The 26,558-nt window shown below is 40.1% G+C and overlaps 1 protein-coding gene across 1 annotated transcript in view; it reads right to left on the bottom strand.

Annotated features, from left to right (window-relative positions):
- Positions 1-604: 604 nt before the first annotated feature.
- The window catches only part of Vps13D (vacuolar protein sorting 13D), a 62,960-nt gene continuing 37,006 nt past the window's right edge, over positions 605-26,558 (bottom strand). Inside the window, exons 47-71 of the mRNA XM_076136825.1 lie at positions 26,069-26,234; positions 25,705-25,841; positions 25,209-25,446; positions 24,865-25,009; positions 23,617-23,833; positions 23,262-23,469; positions 14,312-14,527; positions 13,757-13,966; positions 13,260-13,490; positions 12,718-12,929; positions 12,250-12,394; positions 11,869-12,068; positions 11,563-11,688; positions 11,105-11,219; positions 10,728-10,911; positions 10,144-10,322; positions 9,701-9,934; positions 9,305-9,489; positions 8,928-9,087; positions 7,931-8,113; positions 7,441-7,615; positions 7,014-7,145; positions 6,650-6,821; positions 6,188-6,454; positions 605-5,711 (exon numbers count right to left, since the gene is read on the bottom strand). Coding sequence (XP_075992940.1) covers positions 5,507-5,711; positions 6,188-6,454; positions 6,650-6,821; positions 7,014-7,145; positions 7,441-7,615; positions 7,931-8,113; positions 8,928-9,087; positions 9,305-9,489; positions 9,701-9,934; positions 10,144-10,322; positions 10,728-10,911; positions 11,105-11,219; positions 11,563-11,688; positions 11,869-12,068; positions 12,250-12,394; positions 12,718-12,929; positions 13,260-13,490; positions 13,757-13,966; positions 14,312-14,527; positions 23,262-23,469; positions 23,617-23,833; positions 24,865-25,009; positions 25,209-25,446; positions 25,705-25,841; positions 26,069-26,234 — 4,642 coding nt within the window. The 3' untranslated portion in view covers positions 605-5,506. The remainder of the gene's footprint in view (positions 5,712-6,187; positions 6,455-6,649; positions 6,822-7,013; positions 7,146-7,440; positions 7,616-7,930; positions 8,114-8,927; positions 9,088-9,304; positions 9,490-9,700; positions 9,935-10,143; positions 10,323-10,727; positions 10,912-11,104; positions 11,220-11,562; positions 11,689-11,868; positions 12,069-12,249; positions 12,395-12,717; positions 12,930-13,259; positions 13,491-13,756; positions 13,967-14,311; positions 14,528-23,261; positions 23,470-23,616; positions 23,834-24,864; positions 25,010-25,208; positions 25,447-25,704; positions 25,842-26,068; positions 26,235-26,558) is intronic.

The following is a 26,558-nucleotide window of genomic DNA, read 5'->3' on the forward strand; positions in this document are numbered from 1 at the left end:
TTTTGTAATAATATCACTTGTAATTCATGTTAAACAATTTGTATAGGTTAGGTATATTACTATTTAGTAGCTGTCTAACAAAGTAGCTAATTGTGTTCTCGCGTTAATAGAATTACCAAACTCATTAAATTAAACTATTAAGACGGACGGACGGACGAGGTGACCAGATAAAGGAAGTTAGCAGGAAAAGTCTGCTAAAACAATATTGAATGATTTAACAATACGTAAACATAATAATCCTCAGCATTTAAGATATAATTAGTACCATCAGTCTCTCAGCTACAACTAAGTTCAATTAGGGTTAATTACGAATCGTATTCAATTGATAGAACACTATTGATGACATGAATACGAACAGTTTAGCATTATAAGAATTGTTCAGAAACAAGCAATACTGTAAGATAAACGCCCAACCAAAAGTAAATAGGCTTGTTGAACTATTGTAACTCATAAGTATAAGAAATACAAGGTTAAATCGCCGATAGTCAGCGATTTTGGTTTCCAAGAGACTACCGCCAAACAAAGACCTAACGGAAAGCATTTGTCCTAATTACCTAGGAGTCATTTACAATTTGTTTAGGACAGTATAAATAAAACAACTGAATATTACAAGAAATGTATTTATTAATATCAACTAAACAATAACAGTTGGTAATAATTTATCGAGGCGTCATAAATAAATAAATAAACCTTGCTCCACTTATAGTTACAAGTACTTTGGTAATGCGGAGACTTGGCCCGACGTTTCACGCCGAGACCTTATAACAACGTACACTGAACCAGGGTTTTACACACATACATATTATCACGTCTTTTTTCCATAGGGTTAGGGAATAAAGCAGGTTTTTACTCATTAAATAAAGTACTTTAGAACTGTGGTTTAATTTTCTTGTCATAAAGGTAGAATACACACAAAGGTAATATCCTTTTAAATGTATACAACGGTAGCAAAACTGTGCGTTTACTTATTGTACAGTCTAAATTTTGCAGATTATAGTGACCTGCTTTCAGTGTACGTTGTCATACATAAAGTATGTAAAGCCACAACCATAGCACATTTGCCCGATCTGATCACCGTTTTACCTTAAAATAACAAAGTTTACGTTTACTTAGTACATGTTACTTTTTCCTAGAGACAAATAATATAGACTCCATTTATTACGGGTTCGTACGTGCACGTATACGTACAAAATACATAAAAGGGATGAGGTGATCGGGTCGGTCAAATGTTAAAAGATTGGCTTAAGTGATGTAGAATTCTTGCAGTGCGTTGTAGCCCACTAAAGCGCAAGCCTTAACTTAAAATTATACGATACATATGATCGTACCAAGTATTATGCAACTGGCTAAAATTACGAGCATTCGTAAAAAAATATAGTGAACTAAACCCTACTTATATAAAGTGACTGCAGCATAAAAGTTCGCTTATAAAATAATGAGCAACCACAACGCTATTACAACTTAAAATTCATAGTTTCACACAAACAAAATCACTAACTAATCGCACAAGTTTCAATATCATTAGAAGCCAATTAAAATTACAGATGCCTGTGACTCGACCATACATAACAACTCTTAAAACCATAGATGAAACTTCAGTACCAAACTTCCTCACACTTTTAACCCAAATTGATCTCGTATACATAAAATATAGTTCATGGCAAATTGTCAGGTCTGACATTAAAGTTTCACCCAATACTAAACAATAAATTTTCTAAAACAAGACTGTTTTTTCACCAGAAAAATTAGCGGATCTACTTCGCGTGGCTTGGTAATATATCAAGTAAATCAAGTAATTCTATAGTGCCCGGTTTCTGAGGTATATTTAGCGGTAGTTTATGATGTGATGATGAAAAAGTAGCCTGGTATTGACGTATCGTGGTTTTTTAATGGTCGAGATCACTATGTTACATATCAGCACATAGCTGCTTCCACTCTTCATACTCTAATAAGGCATACGTTAAACAAATGGATAGATTTAATTCAAACCGTATCTATACCATCAAAGTCTTTCACCGAATGTAAATAGTATCATCGCACTTTAGGCAAATAAACACAAAATTATTACAATACACTCCTTACTTCTTGTCACTGGACGAACTGTGGCGAAGCACTGCGGAAATAGTCGGAGCCACAAAACTGAGATTGTGCTTACATTTTTCTGAGTTACGGTATGACTTCTTAAAGGTTTACCCATACCTTACTTCGCATTTACAAACTACAATTGAAGTAATAATTTGCTGAATTACAACTTTTGTCTTAATGTTGTATTAATATTATAAATTCTTCAGAAATGCCTAACTGGAGTAACAGACACAAGTCTAGTTACTTCATTATTCAAACAGGCCGTTATCGACGATAACTACAATGGAACACTACAATGGATGATGAATGATGAATCTACAATGGAATGAATTTAAAACATTAGTACACAAAATGTCCGCAGTGCGTCGCCACACGTCCTACAATGTTACACCGTTATATCACAGCCTATAACATCTAGTCTACCGACTATCTCGCTCTCACTCACTCCTTCACAAAAATATATTAATCTGAGAATATAACATAGTTATAGAAGAATAATATTTTGAATTTTTGACAAAACATAAGTAACTAATAAGTTACATGAGAATGTACTCTATTCTTAGAGCAATAGAGTTTAATTTTGCTTAGCGTCCAATGCCTTTACTGTTCAATCCTTATTGGTACAGGTATCACAATATGTTTGACACAAGTACAGTCGCCACGACTTAGTCGCACACACGCAAACACAACGACATACAAACATAAATTATCACTTATTATTCCTTTTATTTAGACGACAAGACGAACTAAATAGGTAACAATACTGATATTAGAGCATGAGTATAACTAGTAACACGATCTCACTTCACTCCGGCTGGCTTTTAAGCAACGAGAGACCAAATGCTAAATGGATCATTGCCACTAGCATGCAGTAACTAGATATGACATGGATTCAAGACCTAACCACACCCTCGTTTGGGAGGAGACCATTGCAAAGCAGTGAGACAGTCATGGTCTAAAGAAACTAGGCATATCAGTTACTCGATAAAGTGTTGTAATGCGAAGTGTAGTGAAACCTTACTTCTGTTTGTGTGTTTACGTTCACAACCAAAAATCTTTACAAATTAGAAACCTATTATTATTATAAAGTATAAACCTTAGTCTATGATTTATTTCCAATTGTTTCGCCTTGTCGTCTAAATAACAAGTCATTAAATATGCAAGATACTAGCTAATATATTACATAGATACAAACACATAATATCCAATATGGTGTACAAATATTGACATATAGTCATACTATACACTACATCGATAGATTTCATAGATAAGTAGAAATAGATATACATACGTGTAATAATAAACCTGGGTGTGATTGGGTAGTGGAATAAAAAAATACAAAATGTATATTTTAGCCCGTCTTGGATTTGAATATAAAGTAAAGCCAACGAAACGAGTTCTATACTCATACTGTTATTATTGAATACAATTTTAAACGTGGTATCGACTTCAAGTCACAAGTTGCCATAATATGTTATATGGTTGTCATAGCAACCAGTTCCCGGTACCAACAATCTTGCAAAACTCATTTCGTTGGCCTTACTTTAGAACACACAATGAACTATTAATAATGAACACATGCTTATGAAATCAAACAATAAGAGTGTTACCACACTTTTCCATGGACATCTATCTTTGCCATTTATCAATTTCTTTATAGCAATCTTTGATCCATTCAGTCAGCATTCAATCAGTGTGGTAATACCCTAAAAGTGAAAGAGCGAAAAGGCAACATAGTCACCTCTCACTCTGTATATTATAAATGTTAGTAACATCTTAGCTGCTATATTCTGATATTATACATTATTATACTGTTTGTATATACTGATAGGTTTATTTCAACAATGAGGCAGTACACAACAATTGAATAACAAAGTAGTTACATTGAACACTTATATTAGTACTTTTGTCTGGTCGGAAGAATAACTTTCATAACCTTATTAATAAACGTAGCTTAAACCAGTATCTGATCTATGATTTGTCACTTTTGATCGAGATTATATCCCTAGAGACCGAGTGCAGTAAAACTTGGCCGAAATGTCGGGAAATGAAAAGGTCGTATGTTTTTAATATTCATAGCTCTTAAGATCTATTTTAAATTAAATATATTATATTATAAGGATAAAACATAGACTTGCTATTAAGTGTTTACGTTTATTAATAAGGTACATAAAGCGCATTTAGTACAAAGTATAGAAAAGTGTTCACTAAAATACTTACAAAAAAGTATTAGTAAGACAGCTTTCCTCGTCTCTTTCTTTCACTGTCATAAGAGTAGAGTCAGAAAGAGAGGAACATATATAACGAAATACTGAGTTAAATTTTGGATCAATTTTGTCTTTTTAATAACACTAAGGGCCAGTTTCATTACTATTAGATAAATCTCGGTTAACTTATAAACAATTTTTTTTTCTGTTTTTCACTGGATAAGCTAACCAATACTTAACTAGAAGTGATGAAACTGGCCGTTAAAATACTAACAATATTGAGAATTATAGTTATCAGTCTACATCGATTGTCTAAATGGAATTTATAGTAGAATTTAACATAGCATTTGGATATTTATACACAAGATATGTGCGGCTACGCACCGTAAGCTCATTTTATATCTGAGTATTTACTTAGAAAATACACCTTCCAACTTAGTTGGACGATTCATTGCTTTCTGCTGTATGTTGGCCAATTAAACATGTATTTTGTATTTTTATATTATGTTTCACAAAAGTCTCGTTTTAGTCACTTTATAATTGTCTTGTTATCTTCGTTAAAACTAGTTTTAAGTCTTTTTTAAATAATTTTCGTAGTTATTATTTTAGTCGTTCGTATGTTCGTAGTTTTGTAGTCATTTTAGTCTTATTTATTCACGTCACTGTCTTTTTCAGTCACTTCACACGATATAGTGTTATTAGTTTTTTTAAGTACAATCACTTTTATCACATTCTAGTGTTAGTGGTGATATCACTTGATTGTTATTAGTAGTTTTTTAAACCTAGAGTATAATATTATTCAAACACGCGCACTGGTTTCATCACTAGTGATTAGTTCGCGGGCACAATAGTATATTTATGCAATTTGTAGAGAAAACTTTATATAATCCGTAAAGACGTTTTTTACACTACAGCTGTTCGTTAAACTGACACAATAGTATATAAAAATCTCTATCCGATTCGTGAAGGTATTCTTTGCATGTTTTTTTGTTCGTCAAAAGATGTCATTGTAATCAATTTACATATTAGATTAGTATTTTGTTCTCGTGGAAAGTAGTCCACAAATAGGTATTTTCTTTGCATATTGTTGCTGTTTAGCAAAAAATGTGATTGTAACCAATGTACCTGTACATTAGTTTAGAATTTTGTTCTGGTAGCGAGTAGGACCATTAATAATTGGTCGACTAACTTGTGTGTTAAGTCGAGATTGTCTCCTACAGGTCGGTGTGCGGCAGCAGCGTGTGCACGTGCTCGTGGTAGAGCTGTCGCGCGTAGGCGGCGTGGCGCGCCACCCAGGCCGCCAGCTCGGCGCTGTCGCACTGCACGCGCGGCCGCCGCACGCCGTGCTCGCCGCCGCGCACGCCCAGCTCCACGAAGTGCGCGCCGCCGGAGGAGACCACCGTGCACGACACCAGGTTGCTGGGAGACAATATAACGAGTTGATTAAATACTCCTTGTTGAACTTATTACTATTTCTAACAATTATATTCAAGTTAAATAGAGCAATTTCTATTGCTTCATGGAATAATTTAAATTATTTATGGAACTAGCACAACTATTGGATATAAATCAAATAGACGACAGCCTCTGTGGCGCAGTAATTAAATTCCCACATTGCTACCATTGCGTCGGGAGGTCGTGGGTTTGAGTCCTACACGGAACAATAATTTGTGCGGTCCACAAATAATTGCTTCGGGTCTGATTATACTTTGTGTCCGTTATTTGTATGTTTGTAAAAGTCCCCGAGACACATGAGTAATTCTTAATGCGGGAGACATATTTTTAAAAGAAAAGATAAACATCTGAAGCCGATTATCCACCTCACTTTGCATCAAGATACCAATAATTAGTCATTAACTACAATACTCAGAGTGACTGATGTGATATATTCATACCTGAGGTGCGTCTCCATGACGATGCAAGGCGTAGAGTGCTTGCAAGTAATGATGCGCAGATATGTGTCAGACAACAGCGCGCGGATGTCATGCGGCGTGTCGCGGACTGCACGGTACGCCAGGAAGTGCTCCGAGTAGTCCGTGTGGTTGAGCGCGTATAGCAGCGCCGCGCCCGCTGCCTGAGCGCCACAGTACCGCGGCAGCAAGCCGCCGCAACCTGCCACACAGCGGGGACCACGCACTCGCTGCGGAACCCACTTGTCCGACCTAATGACACAAAGCACAATATTTTAATTCACGAATTAAATCGGTACTGGTAGTGTTTTCAACATTGACCTTTGTACCTGTAGTTATAACACAAACTGTATAAATAATGCAACTTTTTAAAAATAAAAAATTAAATTAAACGGACAACCAACATCAGATATTAAAAATATTTAAAAATGAGATCATAATACTGACCTTCTGCTAGTATCTCTAAGCGCTGATGCAGTCTCAGCTGCAAGATCTAGTACACCAATTACTGGTTTGGTGACGGTGCCCACCAACCCCTTGCCAACGCCGGCCAAGAATCCACCTAGACCCTCTTGCGTCGCGCCCTCGTAACTGTGCTTTACTAGCGATGTCATACCACCTACACACATAAAATTAATCTTATAATGATATTTTGAGCAAAGTTGGTACACATAGATATCACGACAGTATAAAAATTGAATGGAACCCCATTGAATTCTTTGTACTATACAATATTGAGTTGAATAAAAAATAGTTAACTGCTTGCATTAGTAAATGTAATAAAAGTAATAATTATAAAAAGGGTTCAGACCCAATATCCCGAGGCCTAGTCCACGGAAACCAGCGGCAAGGTGAGCTCCAGCCGCAGCAGAGCGGATCCGGCGCCGTGTCTCTTCATGAGCCTCGTCACCCACCACGCGCTCCAGACCGTCGCCCAGGGACTCTGCACACATATAGACAAGTCAAAACTATTCATGTGATATCTAGACACTAGATAGCAAAGCAACGCTGACTATTTCTTTAAATTTAAAATTCAGTTTTAAAACCGAAGTTCAACAGTTGATTACGGTCTGTGCTTTATAAGGTCACAAACTCTTATATAAGATTTCTTAGGTAAGGTAAATGGTTTCATATCATTTCTAGAACACAAACCGAAACGAAATAAAGGCATGATTTCAAAAACATCAGGAAACCGAAACGAAATAAAGGCATGATTTAAAAAACAACAGACATCTTACCGGTAACTTTAGCGGCGGAGTTAGATATTCCGTGCGTGACGTTCTTGAAGAGCGCGCCCACGTTGCCCTCCAGCAGCAAGCCGGTGACTCCCTCCGACACGTCGGCCACGAAGCCCAGCGGGTTGCCCAGGAAGTCCACCGAGCCCAGGATCTTCGCCGCTTGCCATTTTAACTCCTAAAATACGTAGTTTTGTTAATATATGAAACGAATATATACACCCGTCCGTACACTTCTATGAATGTGGATATTCCATTTTATCCAAATATTCAAACTCAAGCTTGTTTTATACAAAAGATTCACAATTTGATACCTGTAGAGCTGTTTAAGTTAATACAAAATCGTATTGATTTGATATGTTTTTCATTCCCACGAAATGAAAAATATATTTTCTGATTTATACCAACCTTCTCGCATTCTTCCGTATACTACAAATAAACTTGCCCAAAAATCAAATTAAACCTACAACAAACTGATGATCAATATTCTTACATCTTTAAAATGCTGCAACATCTGTCGTCCCAGTATGGACGCAGTGTCAAACACGTGCGCTCTCACAAACGGCTCCAGCTCCACGGCGGCGTCTTCGAACTTGATGAACGTGAGGCCGAGGCGACGCTTCAACGCACTCAGTGAACCTTCCAGCTTGTTCGCTGTGCACATTGACAGGCGGATCTAGGAGAAATACATTGTATTAGAGATATTACACTAACTACTGTGAAAAAGTTGTTTAGGTCTGGAACACAAGATAAAGAGCTGTTTAGTGAAGAGCTGCATTCACACGGGATTTTAAAGAAAACATAAATGAGCTAATATTAGCAACTTTTTTTGTTATATTTTATTTTTCCGTGTGCACCCAGCTTAAGACAAACACGCTAGCAATACTGTGTTTATGACACAAAATTATGTGTAAGTATATCGTGTGACAGTGCTCATGGAAATGTTCATGTAGAATTTAAAAATTGGCTGAGATTTCCGCTGTCTTGTCGGGCTATAATCTCTATTTAATATATGCCTTCGAAATTGATCTTATGATTTATTTTCTATAAGTACATAGTCTCTGGCTGTGCTCTGTAATGATAGTGTTGGAACATAAATTTTAGCGATCAAACAGTAACTTGACACATTGAGTCTAACCTTCTTGCTCGTCGTAAGCTGAGCGCGTTGGAAACAAAAATGTGTCGTAAGCACAAAAAAGTCAGCACATTTGAATTTAATTGTGTAAAATGCATATAAAGTTATTAAAAAGCAATTTGTTTGCGTGTCAAAGAAACTAAAACGGTTCAGTGGCTTAAAGCATGTGCCACAGAAAATTTAAATATGTGTAAAATACTCGAAGATTTGAGAGTAATATATTCAGTTATAAATGTTTAGGCTCTTTCACGACCACTTGAAAGGAAAAAGTTAGTTAAAAATAAGAAAACCAGTGACATATTATGGTTCTGTACAATCATCGGTCCATGTAGGTAGTGTGTGTAGTGTTTGGTACCTGCGTGGGTATGATCTTGATGAGCGCGAAGTAGTATCTGGTGGCGTGCAGCGCCGTGAGCTCGGCCAGCATGCGCCGCGTCTCGTAGTCCGCCTCGTCGGGCTGCTCGCGCAGCTCGGCCTCGCCGCGCACCGCCCACGCCCACAGCTGCAGGATCAGTCTGACACACACAAATATTAGTATTTAAAATATATTAGGCTGACTTTATTTTTAATATTAAAATAAACTTTTGTGGAGTGAAGATCATTCAATGCGAGGAATCCTTGCGAGCAGAAGTTGATAACTCAACTAGATTGACATAACCCACAATAAAAACATTACGCAAGACGGTAGACTTTAATATCTTTAAAAGTTATATAATACTGTGAATAAATTACCTTTCTTCCAGTCTAATAGCAAGTGGTCTCAATGCCACAACGAGATGTTTGAAGAAATACGCATTGTATCGTTTAGCAGGCGCCTGCTGCAGCTCGACGGCCGCGTGTAGCGCCGGCAATGGACCTGCGCCGCCGCCACGACCAGGCAGACAGTACAGTAGCACGGGGCTAGGAGTGCCCAGCAACTGTGAAACACAATATACAATAGAATTAAGACTACAAGTAGATGCCAAAAAAAACACAAAATGAGAGACACAAAAAAGTACAAAATGAGAATCATTTATGACGCGATCTTTAGCTAAATTATCAGCTTAGCAGTCGACAATTTTATTTTAGTTTAGTTTAGTCACCAGACCGTCTGAATACTACTAGCGTCGTGTAGCACAGTGCGTGTACCTGGTTGTCCCACTGCATGTGCGTGACGGCGAGCGCGAGCTCGAGCGTGCGCGGGCCCAGCGCCAGCTCCAGCAGCAGGCCGTCGAACAGCGCGTGCACCAGCTCGGCGGGCGGCGCGCGCGACACCAGCGACACGGACAGCGCCGCCAGCGACACGCGCACGCCCCACTCGCGCCCGCGGCTCGGCGCGCGACCCTTCTCCTCCTCCGAGCCGCCCTCGATCCACCCAGACTCCTAGATGCGATAAAGATTACCGAGATCAGTAGATACAAATAATAACGATGCATTTTCAGGCGTTGATTAACCGGTATAACGTTGCAAGTTGAATTTGAATAATAATAAGCAAATGCGTCGAAGCACCCTGACGACCCCCTGAGACATACATATAAGGGAAAAGGAATGTAAAGGCTATACTAAAAATGTAAGATAAAAAGTCAACTCACAGGTGCTTTAAGGTCATGTATCCTGACGAGGCGCGTGGGCCCGTCGGCGGTGAGCGTGACCTCGAGGCGGCCGGAGCCGGGCCGCAGCGTGTGCCACGACACGGCCTGCTCCGCCGGCACCGCGCCCGTGCGCCAGCCCGATCGACCCGACGCTGGCAGGCCTAGCACTACACGAGTACCTGTAACAAAATATAATTATAAAACTATAGTAATCTGAAATTAATTCAGTGCTTTCCAAGCAGTGTGTGATATAAGTATTTATTGTTAATACAAGCTATAATCAAATGTATTCTTGATGTGAAAAAAAATACAATAAATATATGCGTTCGTACATTAGACACTAATTGCACCAGATAATACTCAATAATATCCTGTACCAAAATACACTGACCTCCTACAAAATAGGGACCTATGAACTAATGCAATTTAGATTCATATTTCAGTTATTAACCTTTAATAAGTAATACTATACCAATCCAACTATCCCATACCAATGATAAGTTCAACAAAATCTATTAAAAGTTTTAATGGGTACTCAAGTACGATTATGTGTACGCAACAAACGTACGATTTCGTATACGTACCGGGTGTAAGAGCCATGAGTGAGAGTCCATCAGGTTGCACGCACAAGTTAGCGTGTGCACAGTGCATGCGGCCGGGCGGCGCCAGGCGCCACGCTTGTGTGGAGGCGCGCCGGGGGTCCGCGCGACGCAGTACTAGCGCTGATGCACGACCTGGTCTGGGAGCTGCGTCTTCAATGTCCAGTACCTGTAATTTTACGATAAATTAAGAATAACGAATGATTACGATGGCATAGATACTGCCATCGTAATCATTCGTTATTCTTAAAATGACAGCTGCAATAGCTGTTTGTAGAATTGATTTGTTAATTTTATTAGTTTGTTTTATTGTCATTGTTTTCGGGTTCATATTGAATTAGAATATTTCAGGTGATAGTTACCATAGCATGAGGAGAGAGCGGTGCGTCGTCTGATAGTAGCGCGTCTGTAGGCTGTGGCGGTGAACTGCCTTCGTGAATTAACTGGTCGTTGGGACCTCGTCGCCATAGTTGTGATCTGTACGAAACACGTAACATAAATTATTGACTGCCTCCATGGCGCAGTGGTTTACGTCGCCACGCCGCGCCACTACCATCGCGTCGGGGGGTCGGGGGTTCGATTCCCACACGGAACAATTAATCGTGCGATCCACAAATAACTGTTTTGGGTCTGGTTGTACTTTGTGTCTGTTGTTTGTATGTCTGTAAAAGTTCCGGCGACACAAGAGCAATTGTTCGTGCGGGAGTTGTCATTTAAAAAAATACAAAAGAAAATAATCGTATTCTAATTTCTAAGATGAAAAATAAATATGAGGAAATAAAAAAAACTTCGCTAAGTTTCTAAGGGTTGGTGTACATACCTGTCTCCGTATCTCTTTCGTCCGAGTACGACCCGCGTGCTGCCGAGCGGTACTTCTAAAACGAGTACATTGTCGTCCGGCGACGTCGTCGATGACGGCTTGTTGTTCGCTGTGCCACTGTCTCTACTATACGAAGCAAAACATTTAGTGATTACTATTTGAAAAGTATTTATCTAACTACTAGCAGCATAAAAGTGCTGCATATAGTCTACGCTATTCTTTATCATTAATTTTGTGTTGTAAATATTATTTTTGTCAGAAATAAAACAGTGCAAATACGTTCAATGTATACAGTGAAATATGTACCTGGTGTGCGTGTGCGTGAAGGCGACGTAGATGAAGTTCTGGTAGAGCAGCTGGTGCGTGGCGGGCAGCGCGTCCAGCGCCAGCGTGGTGCGCGGCCCGCCCGGCGCGCGCAGGGCCAGCGCCGCCGCGCCCTCCGGCTCCGGCAGCGCCCAGCGGGCCCGCGCGTGGGCACCCACCACGCACTCCTCGCCACAACCCACCTACAATACCCAAAGCATTTAATCTCTTGAGGAAAGATGGTAAATGACTTTTTGCTCGTCACCTTATTCTTAGTCAATCATACGATACGATAAAGTTTCCAATTTAAATACTTAAATAAACAATACTTAAATTGCTCAAAAGCTAATATTTAGTAAATCTGAATAAAAAAAATATTATTACCTGGTGGAACATAATGGACACGGGCGAGTAGTTGTCGATCCGTAGCGGCGGCGGTGCACACTCTGCGTCAGTCAGTACTACGAACATAGTGGCTCCTTGCGATACTACTTCTACCCTCACTAATTGGTAGCCACCTCCAGATTCTCTGCACAACGTAAACGTGGACGTTAAAGTTAATAACACAGTCAAATTTGGTAGTGATTTCAAGACAGCGAAAACTATAATTGTTTAATTGCTAAGCAATGGTGGATGTTTTAGAGAAAACTAACAAGAATATTTAGGCCTAAATACTCTTGCACTTCTCAGCACTGTTATCAAAATCAAATAATTTATCTACTTGGATAGTTAGTGAAATTGCTACCAGTTTGAAAATTAAAACCAATCTGAAGAGCTGGAAAGATCATAATTAAACTCGGCAATAAGTTTTTAAAACTTGCAGCATATCAAACAAATAGTCCAGTATCGTACCTGCACGCAACATGCAGCGTCCGCGTCGTGTCAACTCTAAACCCGCCGGACCAGGCAGTGAGCGGTGTCGGCGTACTGCCTGCACTGCCACTGCCGGGCGGCGCCAGTACTCGTACACATAGCAGTTGTTCCCGCTCCCAGCGCGCCCAGTGCCACGGTAAGTAGCAGCCTGCTACGGCGGATACGTGTGTTGCTACGGCGCCCGGATCGTTCTGCACAACACATACAATATATGTAATGTAATGTAATTTAATGCGGCTAACTAAAGAACGAAGTATACTTTATACTTCTCAAAGAGAATAAACCCGTCCCTAGGTGTTAGTCACGATATCTACTGTAGAATCATAGGGATGAAGACAAAATGAAGTAAGGCATGTTTTTTTAAACTAACAATTTTACTGTAAAGCTCAATAAAACTAATTAATTTAGCATTATATACCATAATAAGTAAATACGTAAATCATTGCATGAGTTCGGTTTTAATTTTTACTAAAACTTTGACAAATCTTCAAAAAGTACCTATAAAGATTCGTATAACTCACCAGTGTGGTAGCAGTGCACTTCTGCGCAAACTGTAGATGATGTGTCGTGTTATTATGCACTTGGTAGCGCGGCGTGAAGGTGGCTATGTTCGTGTGTCGGTACCGGCCGCGCCCCGCTCGCACTCGCACGCCCACTGCGTACACGCGCTCGCACGCACCCGCCTCGCCTTCACCGCGGACTTCCAGTTTCTTGACTCCCACGCCAACGCCCAAGCCGAAGGGTGAACACCACTACAAGAATAAAACGGCATTATTAATTATCTCAATAAAAAAAAATCTACTTTGACCGATTGACTGACAGATGATTAACTTAATAACATCAACATTTTCAATGAAGTTATTTTTTGTGCCGATACCACTTGGGTGAGAATAAAATCTATAGCACAGTTTCCTTAGCAGAATTTAAACAATCAACTTAATCATTATACCATAGCATCTTCATTTTTTGTATTCCTTAAATAATTTATACACGACAAACGTTAGGTACACCAATTTACCTCGGGTGTGCCGGGCAGTCCCCGGCCCAGCCGGGCGCTGAGCGTGGGTCCGCCGTCAGCCTCGGCGAAGGAGAACAGCAGCGGCTGCACCATGCGGGCCAGCTCGTGCTCGTCGAACTGCCCCGCCGCCTCGGCCGCGCCGCCCTCCGCGCGGAACACCAGCGGCAGGCCCGTGCGGTTCACCAGCCAGTACGCCGCTGATATCGACACCTGTACATACATAATATAGTTAGAATTAGATAGCTGTATAAAGTCGAACAGTGCATGTTCATACACGGTATAGAGGTTAATAGCAAGAGGGAATAATGGCAGATGTGTGATAGAGAAGAGAGCTTTATAGTACACACATTCTCTCTTTCTACCAAACACTCTTTTTCGCACCCTTACTAAAGACTTTATGCAAGCGATACTAAAAGTAGTACTAGTGTAGTAGGATTGTTGTTTTCAAAGAAAATATGTAATAGTCTCTCACACATAAGTCTGAGCACAAAAAAAAAGTACAAAATAATAATGTTTAACCATACATGCACTTTTTAATTGTTAAAAACTTCTTACCTTAATCCCATCAGTCTTCTTAATAGTAACCCTAGCGTTGAGATACAGTCTCCTGGACCTGGAGTCCCTCAGCTTGAGCCGTGCACTGAAGGATCCGTTGCCGCTGCCCCCCACCGCGGCGCCGCTACTGCCGCCCGAGCCGCACACGCTGAGAGCAGTTGACCAACCAAAACCTTCTAGTTTCACGCTTAGTTCCACGCCTTCTTCTACGTTCACCTGGAAAATAAGGAGTTTTAAGGTATCTTGTGTTACTTGTAACAAAAAGATATAGTATGAACGAAAAAGAAACAATCAATAATATGTCAATAACTGCCTGAACTACGACTGTACGGTGCAACCGTACATTGCACAATTATCATTCAGTCATGTCAGCATTTTCGCGACGACGCATTCGTAATTCATTAGTTTTATATAAAAATCAGTTCACTACCGGTCATCAACCGCGTCGCGTGTACTCTATCATTCTATCATTTATCATTACTATCAGTTTATACGTAGCATTAGAACTTTAGCAGTAATAAACATATTTTTCTTCTATCTATCTTCTCGTATCATTTTATATCAGTATCTATATCAATCGAGAGGTGTTTGGTACAATACCACACATCTTTTTGGTCCTTCGAGAATAAAACGGACACTCAGTTACATTTCGCGTGTGAGACTGTTACATAGTGAAGTGTATAACCAGCAACATTCGTGAACTATTGTGTTTTGTGCGTCGGAACTATCAGCGGTGATCGTGAGCATCCAGCATTCGCGGTCAACTGGTAAACTATTCAGCGGAATATCAAGCAAGATCTTTCCCTTTTTCTTACTTTCATCTGAAAAGCAACGATGGAAGATCTTTTGTCCACGCAACAGCAAATTGTTTCTGCTATTGAGCAACTTTTTACCAATTTTAAGAAAGACGGAGCGGAGAGGAAGACCTCTTCCTACATCAAGCGTCGTCTCGAGACCTTAGACGGCTACTGGCATGAGTTCCAAGCAAACCATGACAATTTGTGCCGTTTTGGAGTAACATCTCATGAATATTTTACCGCTAATCAGTATGATATTGTAAAGGATAGGTTCGGTAATATACGTCAGGCGATACAAAATTATCAGTATAGGGAGGAAAGCAGGCCAACTACACCTATGTTGAAGCCGGCTACACTTCTTTCCGGGGCTGGATCGAGCCTGCCTTCTACTTCCGTGTCCAAGGGCATTAGTAGTAAAACAGACGAGATGTTGAGGAAACAGATGAGCAATTTTAGAGCATTTAAACGAACTGTATCAAACATTAATTTACATTCCGTAGCAGAGAAATGGGAGTTCGATGATTTACTTCATACCCTTCAAACGCGTTGGTCGGTCATCGACACCTTACATTGGGAGATAGATAGTGACTTGGAAGGTTCAAACAAAGAGTATGAGGATATGTATTCTTCCTATGAGCAGATTTACAATGACATGAAAAAGACAATCAACAAAAAATTATGGTCTACTTCGTTCACTAAGAAAACTACACCGCAAATGGAAATCCCTACTTTTAGTGGTAGTTATAGACAGTGGACATCCTTTAGGGACCTCTTTACAGAGACCATACACAAAAATCCGTCATTGTCGGGAGCTCAAAAAATGCAATTTTTGAAAGGAAAGGTCAAAGGAGAGGCCGAGCGTTTGATTCAACATCTTACGATTAGCACCGACAATTACACTGTATGCTGGGATATTCTAAATCAGCGATACAATAATAAAAAACTCTTATTTACATCTCAAGCGAGTATCCTGTTAAATATCCCCATAAGCGCTAAGTTATCAGTCAATCATATCAAAAGAGTTCATTCAACCACCAACGAGTGTTTGAATGCCATTAGGAATTTAGGTATTGATGTTACATCATGGGACCCTTTTCTAGTATACATATTGTCACAGAAATTAGATCCCGAAACTCATACAGAATACCTTCAATCACTTAAAGAACCAAGAGAACTACCAGTGTTGAAAGAGTTTCTTGATTTTCTTGAAAGTAAATTTATTACATTAGAGACGTCAGCTAGGAAGGCGGATGTAAAGACTATTCAGAATAGTTTTAGCAACAATCATATCATATCGTCGTTGAGAAGCAAACAGCAAAAACTGCATTATCAAAAATCATCTACGAGTAATCGAACTGAAGCAGTGTCAGACGGCAACACGTTTGGACATCAATCCAAATACAACTGCCCCATTTGTGAAACATACGATCATGGCATATTTTATTGCGAAAAGTTTTTAGGCATGTCCCCCGATGAGAAAAAAAGGGCTGTAAAGAAATACAGTTTATGCAGTAATTGTCTTTACAATCATCATAATAAGGCATGTATATCAGAAAAACGGTGTCGCACGTGCAATGGAAATCATAACACTGTCCTACATGAATCATACACGCGCGGCAACGTGACGCCCGCTGCATCGACATCAAAATCCGCGACCAACAACGAGTCACCTCGGGGTCATTGGAACTCGCATGTGTCTTTGCAGGGCCAAGCACAAGAAGTTTTATTACCTACCGCTATGATAATGGTGCAAAACGCAGATGGAATCTTTATCAAAATGCGCGCTCTGCTAGATCAAGGATCGCAAACGTCATTGATAACAGAGAACGCAGCGCGACTATTATGCCTTCCGAGACAAAAACTGAAAGGTGTGGTGTCCGGTGTAGGTTCCAAAAATAGTAATTGTACAGGAGCAATCACTATTAATTTCAAATCAATATATAGCAATATCATGTATCAATCGGATGTCTTTATCATGCAGTCGTTAGTGAATAATTTACCTAATGTTACCTTTAACAAGCCAGCATGGTCTTGTCTAGATAATATTCAACTTGCCGATACCGAGTTTTACGTCAGCCGTCCTGTCGATATACTCTTAGGTAGCGAAGTATATTCGGAAATCATTTTAGAGGGGATTTGCAAATCAGATTCCTTCCCGACTGCTCAGCAGACTAGCCTCGGTTGGATATTATGTGGCAAAACTATCAAACCATTACAATGCAACGTAGTTTTGAGAAACATGGAAGATATCAAAAGATTTTGGGAGATAGAGGACATAAGTCAGCATGACAATACTACGTATTCACAAGAGGATCAAAAATGCATAGATTTTTACAAAAATACGACTAAGCGACGCCAGGATGGCAGATATGAAGTTCGGTTGCCCTTAAAATCAATGTTCTATGAAAATTTAGGCAACTCAAAGTCCAAAGCAATTGCACAATTTAAACAGTTGGAAAGGAAATTTACTCAGCAAAAAGATATTGCACGTGAATATAAATCATTTATTCATGAATACCTATCACTCGGCCATATGACGTTAGCAAGCAAAAACTGTGAAATTGACAAAAGTTATTATTTACCTCATCATTGCGTTCATAAGGCTGATTCCACAACGACGAAATTACGCGTTGTTTTTAATGCGTCCTCAAAAACAACCTCTGGATATAGCTTGAATGATCTTATGTATCGAGGGCCAAACTTACAGCAAGATTTACAAAATTTGATCATTATATGGCGGCAGTTTAGATACGGATTTACAGCAGACATAGAGAAAATGTTTCGTATGATTTGGGTGAACGAATGTGATCAAGAGCTGCAGAAGATCGTTTGGAGAGATCATCCTGGAGACAAGGTACAAGAATTTCGTTTGACAACCGTGACATACGGAACAAAAGCAGCGCCTTTTCTTGCAATGATGACTTTACGTCAACTTGCTCAAGATGAAAAGCCAAATTATCCCAACAGCTGTGCTATTAATATTTTATTGAACTCGTTTTATATGGACGACGCCTTATACGGAGCACATCAAATTGAATCGGCTAAACGTATACAACATGAACTAATACAAATATTGCAATCAGGCGGTTTCAACTTGCGCAAGTGGAAGTCCAATACACCTGAGTTGTTACATAACGTTGATTCACTTGACAACAATCAATCTGGATATGATTTCAGACATATAGAATCAACAAAAACTTTAGGACTCAGCTGGAATCCGCATGAAGATACATTCCATTTTCAATACAACATAGAAAAAAATATATCAAAAACAACTAAGCGTACATTGCTATCAAACATATCAAAACTATTTGACCCGCTAGGTTGGCTTTCCCCGATCACAACTAAATTAAAAATCCTGTTTCAAAAGGTTTGGATTTCGAATCTTCAATGGGATGACGCTTTACCGGATGAAATTCTTAGAGAATGGATTAAAATTCGGGAAGATCTTGTCACCATCAATCAATATCGCGTCGAAAGGTGGATACAAACAGAGGAGCACGATCATATCGAACTACATGGGTTCTGCGATGCGTCTACTAAAGCTTATGCGTGTGTGGTGTATTGCAAGATAAATAAAACAAGCAGCACATCTATAACTTTGATGACTGGAAAAGCTAGATTAGTACCTACAAGCAAATGTATATCACTCCCTCGATTAGAACTTTGCGGAGCACTTCTTTTATCCAAATTAATGCTTAAACTTAAAGAGTGCTTACAAAATTATAAGATAAAGGAATACTGTTGGACAGATTCGATGGTAGTGTTGGGTTGGCTCAAGGGTGACGTCACTCGTTGGAATACCTTTGTCGCTAACCGAGTGTCTCATATCACACAAGCAGTGTCAGCAGAGCAGTGGTATTATGTCAAATCCGAGGATAACCCGGCAGATTGTGCTAGCAGGGGTTTGTCACCCTCTCAATTGTTGAATCACTCTCTTTGGTGGCGTGGACCTACTTGGCTAATGCAGTCAGAGATACCGAGCAGCAACAGGACATTACAATATACTACAGATCAAGAAGTAAAGAAGAATATCAAAGTAAACGTAGTCACAAAGCAAGAAAGGGAAAGTATTATATCACAACTTATAGAAAGGTGCAGTTCTTACATGAAGATTGTGCGTGCGTTAGCAATGGTTCTACGATTTATAAACAAAAATCAACAGAAAGGAACATTTTTATCATTACAAGAGTTACATAAAGCCAAGTTATTATTAATTAAACATGTACAGCAAACAGAATTTTTAGAAGAAATTTTAGCATTACAGAAAACTAACAAAATCAAAGCATCTAGCAGGATTGTAAACCTAAATCCCTATATTGACGGTGAAGGTATTTTGAGAGTCGGCGGTAGGCTTAGGAAAGCTTACATTAGCGAGGAGATGAAGCACCCCATAATTATGCCCAATAACAATCGATTAACAAATCTGATAATTGATTTTGGTCATGAATCTACGCTGCATGGAGGCCCGAAATTAACATCGGCATTTTTAAGAAAGAAATTTTGGATTTTGGGCGGGAACAGAGCTATCAAGAAACAATTACGTTTGTGCGTTACTTGTAGGCGGCATAATCCCGACAAACACTACCAACTCATGGGTGACTTGCCGGAAGCTCGTTGTAATCGTTCAAGGCCTTTCTATAACACAGGCGTAGATTACACAGGATTTATTGACATCAAAACAAACAAAGGTCGTGGCGTCAAGACCACGAAGGGATACGTGGCCCTCTTTGTCTGTATGGCGACCAAAGCTGTACACTTAGAGTTGGTCTCGGATCTAACAACATCAGCATTTTTAGCAGCACTGCGGCGGATGGCTGCCAGAAGAGGTACACCACGTCACATATTTAGTGATAATGGCACCAACTTCTTAGGAGCGAACCACGTATTACAACAGCAATATCAAGATATTCAAGAGCAAGCCATTCCAGGAATAACAGCGATGGAAATTGAGTGGCATTTTAATGCCCCGTCATGGCCATCTGCAGGAGGACTCTGGGAAGCAGGCGTCAAGAGTCTGAAACACCACATGAGAAGGGTAATAGGCGATCAAAAACTCACCTACGAGGAGCTAGCCACCATACTAGCGCAAATAGAAGCTTGCTTAAACTCGAGACCTCTTGGCCCTATGTCAGAGGACCCAGAAGATCTCGACGTATTGACACCTTCACATTTTCTAGCTAGTGGTCCAAACCTTACAATATATGATTCTGAAACAAATCTACCAATCAGATGGCAACTAGCACAAAAAATATATCATGACATTTGGGCAAGGTGGCAGTCAGAATACCTCACTCAACTCAACGCGAGAAGTAAGTGGAAACAAGCACAAAGTGAGATCAAAATTAACGACATAGTGCTAATAAATGACCAAAATACACCCCCCGGCAAATGGCCTATGGGAAGAGTTATGGCACTTCACCCAGGGCAGGATGGTCACGTACGAGTCGTTACTGTAAAAACAAAAAATGGACTCATAAAACGTCCCATTGTAAAACTATCCGTCTTACCAGTTCATCAACCTACAACACAAACAGACAATCAGCAACAAACAAATACAACAAGCAAATCATCGAAAAAACCTACTCGACAAAAATGTAACTTTACAACTATGGCTATCACATTTTTATTATTTTTTATGACGTTAATAACCTCGTCCCATACCTCATATAACTACATAACCTTTCCGAATAATCAATCACTATATTTTGATAAGATTAATAATATGCATCTGATTCGAGAAGATTGGAATTTAGTAGTTTATTTCGATATGAATCCATACTGGGCCGGTCTCAAAGCCTTATCAAAGAATATCGAGTACTTAGACAGACTATGTACAAAAATAAACACAGTGTCACATTGCGAGGGAATCCTCATACAATTACGTCACGGCTACCAAGAAATTCAACATTACAACCGTGTATTATCGAATCAGCAAATTGACGCCCGTGCGCGATACAAGCGCGGTATCATAAACGGTGTCGGATATCTAGCCAACACATTGTTCGGCGTGTTAGATGACCGCTTCGCAGAAAAGTATGAGCGAGACATTAATGCAATAAAAACAAATCAAAATCATATGGCTATGCTTTGGAAAAATCAAACCTCTATTGTTGAATCAGAATATAATTTGTTGAAGAGAACGGAATCTGTCATGGAAAAGCAACATAAAGCAATCAATCAAAAACTACTCAGTTTAGAAAATGCCATAAGTCATTTAAAATCTGCCGTACAAAATTGCACTATCATAACCGATTTTAATTTGTCGGCATTAATAGCTAACAATATATTGTTACAATTGAAAACCATTCAAGATGAGTTAATCGATACTGTTACCGATATATATCATGGCAAATTCAACTTGCACATGATATCACCCCAGCAATTAAAGCACGAGATTGATGTCATTTCGAGTCATCTCCCAAATGATCTTATGTCACCTGTAGATGGAATGCAGTTTACAGAGATCTATCATTTACTTAGAGTACGCACCAAAATGTCAGAACACTACCTTATCTTTGAAGTAAAAATACCACTGATTACCAGGGATATTTACGAAATTCTTAAAATCATTCCAGTGCCCCATAGAGTCGATCTGCAAATGCTCGAGATAGTGCCTGTATCAGAATACGTTGCCGTTAACTTAAAAAAGGACGCTCTATTATCATTAACCGAAAACGATATCAATTCGTGTACACAACAGAATCCAGGCACTTTGTTATGTAGCTTACAAAAGCCTATATATAACATCAAAAATGATGAAAGCTACTGTTTGATTTCGCAAGCGACTGGAGCATGTAAAACAATAGCTAAGCCGTGTATAAATAAATTTATAGAAACAAATAAAATGAATCATTATTTATACACTTGCTGTGAATTATGTCGACTACGTTTGTTGTGCCCCGATCAAATTTCCGCATTACAATTGACCCATGCAGGCTTGTTTAACATAGGTCAAGGATGTGTTATAAAGACGGAAAACTTTAGTATTTATGGACACCGACAAGGTTCAAGCAAAACGATAGTCCTGCCGGAAATAAACACATTTGAGATGGCACCTATCAACAACATAGTTAACTTGACACCTGCACTCCATGAATCAGTTTTCAACCTTAGTGACATGAAATTACAACGACAAGAGTTGTCAAATATCAAGAACCAATTGGATGTAATCAAGCAGAGTACTCCAATAACAGAAAATGTGAGTTTCCATGATGTACATCACTATGTAGCGATCTACAGTATTCTCTGCATCGTGATACTGCTTGGAGCAGCAGTAGCATGGCGACGATTGCGAGGTCTCTTCGGATGTTCACGGTGGTCGAGGGAGGCTCCCACCGCGCCGCGGGCGGAGGACCCTGCGGTGTTGCAGCCAGCAGTTAGTGTCACCAGTGTCAGTGTCCCAACTCAGTGCAATAATGAGTGCGCGTGTGCCAAGTGTCGTAAAAGTGTAAATTGTTCGCGTATAGACCTCAGTGACGGTAATAGTGACGAAATTCCCACTAAAAGTTACTTTAAAAAAGATTCGGCTACCTCACCAATGTGTAGATCAGTGTTTCATATGGACGAACAGGGACAATAAATTAATTTTATATTAATCATACTTTAAATATCAACCATTGTTTTTTCATCTTGTTATCATTACTATCACCCACCCACATCTCTCATCTCGCCCGGGAGCATGTACGGTGCAACCGTACATTGCACAATTATCATTCAGTCATGTCAGCATTTTCGCGACGACGCATTCGTAATTCATTAGTTTTATATAAAAATCAGTTCACTACCGGTCATCAACCGCGTCGCGTGTACTCTATCATTCTATCATTTATCATTACTATCAGTTTATACGTAGCATTAGAACTTTAGCAGTAATAAACATATTTTTCTTCTATCTATCTTCTCGTATCATTTTATATCAGTATCTATATCAATCGAGAGGTGTTTGGTACAATACCACACAACGACATTCTTTGCAATTATTCAGCGTCTTATAGAAGCTTTATATCAGCCTTCTAAATAATAGAAATCTATTTCCAATAGCAGTCACTTAATGGAAAAAGTGACTGCTATTGGAAATGAATGAATTTCATTATAATGTGAATAAAAAATATAAGTTACGAAAACAAAACGTGGCAAAACAGTAAGCTCACCTCATGGAATGGTCTAGTATCCCCAGGCGGTATAGTGCCCGCAGCGCACACTATCCCGGCGGCAGGCGCGGCAGGACTGGCGCGGAACTGCAGCTCCAGCGGCAGCAGGTTCTCCAGCCGCAGCGCCGGCACCAGCGTCAGCGTGTGACCCGCTATCGGCGTGCCGCGGTCCGCCGGGAAACGCTCGCGGATTATCACGCAGCAGAATCTGAACAAAACGTAGTTGAATATCAGAATTTTATATAGCATTTAACATAGTATAGCGTAGTGTATTCATATTTCATTCCTAAGTACTTAGGTATATATCAGTGCATTCACTTTTTAGTATAAGCATGAATGAACTTGTATACATTACCTGTAGATGTGGTCGGGCGGCGCGGTGCACTCGTGGTGCATGAGCACGCGCGAGTGCGGCGCCTGGCGCCAGTCGATGGGCGCGGGCGCGTGCGGCAGCGAGCGCAGCGCGGGCCGCGTCCACAGCGCCGAGGCGTGCGCCGACAGCGGCGCCGCCCACGTGGCGCCCGCCGCCACCGCCGCGCACCGCACTCCGCCCGACGAACTGCGCCACTCCGCTACAACACACATATACACGTTATGTTGCTTAGAATAAAATTGTATGTAGATATATACGTTCGTTCTTTCATATTAAAAGTGATGTTATAAACAGTGTAAACAGCGTGTGTGTAAATATCCATTTCAATTTACAATTATGTATCAGCCGTTACTTCTATCGATGAATGTTATATGCAATGACATTACTTGCTTAATTTACATTACAAAACAACCAACATTGGTACAAATAAACCCGCGACTCCAACATTATACTAAAAACACAAGTGTTTATGAATATATTCGATGTGTTCAGCAACTTGATGATGACCTAGGGAACTAAAAGCATCGGTTCGATACACGTGCTAGATAATGGAGGTGGGGTGTAGGAGGCAGGTCGGTACCGCAGTTGGCCGACATAGGGTGCAGGCGCGGCGCGGTGCGGCGCGTGCCCGGCAGCCGCGCGCGGACCAGCGCCCGCAGGGTCTCGCGCACGTGCTGCGCCGCCACCAGCCCTGACCACACTACTGTTACTGCCCTGGGTACTTTGCGCCCATTCACATTGATCGACACACAGAGCAGGGCCGCAATTATATCCAATGCAATATGAAAAGTAAATATAATTTGAGGCCCAATTTGCCTTGCTCTGTGCGCCGGTCGTTGCACTATGTGAAGAAATACTTAGACGTGTAGCATTTAATACGTCGTAACGAGTATAATGCTACAAGTGAGTACGCGTGGTCAATGAGCGCACTGCGACCCGCACAGACCCGCGTCGTGCGTACTCACTTGATGCATATACAATTATACATATACGTCACATGCTACACAGTTAAGTGAGTACCCAGCCGTACATCGCCAAGTGCGCTCACCGACCGTACCGTACATGATATTATAATAAGGATGGGATATACAAAATAGGGGGAAAATCTAAGGGCTGTGTATATGGAATGTCGTCCCGACAACTACTCTATCAATTTTTTTAAGACCTATTATGAGTGTCCAGTGAAGATAGAACGAGAGTGATAGATATTTGTAAGTTCAATTTACTCACCGACATAGGGCGCGTGGTCCACCCTCACTTCTACAGGGTGCGGCAGTTTGTTAACGAGCTGTAAAGCCGAGCGCACTGTCACTAGCTTGCGCGCTGACCCTTCTAGAGATACTTCAAACACGATGCGGGCTTCACCGCCCGATTTCTGAAACAAACAATATCAATGAAATTTTGACACCGATGGCATTGTTAAATAACGGTAGGTTGTCCACGTCTAGCAGTACAAATAAATAGATTTTATTTTCTTATACAAATCAAGACATATTTATGTTTATGCTATTTTTCAACAGAGCTAAAAAACTCCTGGTATGGCGTGGAGATAGAACATATTTAAATAGGCTTACAGTATGTGTGAGATTCCTAAAGTACACGCCGACTCGGTCAACACAGACGGGGTCAGGCGGGCTCCATCCATCCAGCCTCAGCGCGAGCTGGTGCAGCGCGGCGGGCTGTCCGGCGGCGGGCGCGGCGCGGGTCCGGCGCCGGCCTCGCCTCGTGCCGAACGAGAAGGGCTCCGTGTCGCCCGCACGCACTATCATCCACGAATCATCTGGACCTGACCAGTTCTGCTGCTCGTTCAAACTAATAACACAAAATATTTGTTTGAGAAAATTACTTGTTGATAAGAAAACTTACTAAAACTGTATTTTCATTGCCATCTTGCTCATGAGATTCGAGTAGAATGAATCAATCGATATGAAAGAAAGTATTCAATCTAAATCTTGAGTAATATATCAGTTAATAATGTATACTTGTGCTCGTTGACTGACTTGCTTAGGTAAAACAGCATAATCAATTTTGAGAAACTGGAATTGTTTAGCAAAAATTATCGTAACTTACACATCAGAAGTGGTCACAAGTGTGGTGAACCATAGCTTGTGTCCAGTGTGGTTGCGTAGTGCATACGGCACAAATGGTGAACGACGTCGGTGTCCAGCTGGACTACCTTTAGGTGACTGCTCCAATGTGCCGGATGTCTACACAAATTGAGTATATCAATATTTAATCACACTCAAGTTATGTTACTACTGTTACCAGTGACTATAACAAATTTCGAAGACAAAATAGTTTTGTTATACATCGTTTGACGAAAAGATAAAAAATACCCCTGAACTGACACAACTCAAAGGTTAGTCGGTAAGCTTAAATAGATTGGTTTTATTAAATTAAAATTATAATCATAGTGATAATAGCGTCTCTTTACCTGTGGTGCATAATAGTCAGCGGTCCAGTTAGCTCTCACAAGCTGACACAGTTCAATGAGCGATGACGTCACGTTAGTGTTGAGCACTTCTGTCGACGACACTTCCATCTGTACGCGACCCAGTGACAGCTCGCTCGTCAGTGTGTTCTCCCATGATGTCTCGAACCTGACATACATAACGTACATTATTACTGTTAGATATTTAAAAAAAACCACAGGAATACATAAGACAGAAGACAGAAGATGACATTTTGTCGTGTAAAATACAGTTTCCGACCGTTGAAGTCGGCACTGCAGGATTAAATTCCCAATTAACGTGATCATCTATCAAATATGTTTGATAGTTATTTAAAAGATAAAAGCATATTTCCTTTCAGACAAATAAGGTTTCTTCATTTTTTTATATTTCAAGTTCAGCGATATTTATACGAAATTGGCAATGTCTATCCATACTAATATTACAAATTCGAAAGTAACTCTATCTGTCTGT

The sequence above is a fragment of the Anticarsia gemmatalis genome, chromosome 4 (assembly GCF_050436995.1).
Source record: "Anticarsia gemmatalis isolate Benzon Research Colony breed Stoneville strain chromosome 4, ilAntGemm2 primary, whole genome shotgun sequence".
NCBI lineage: Eukaryota > Metazoa > Arthropoda > Insecta > Lepidoptera > Erebidae > Anticarsia > Anticarsia gemmatalis.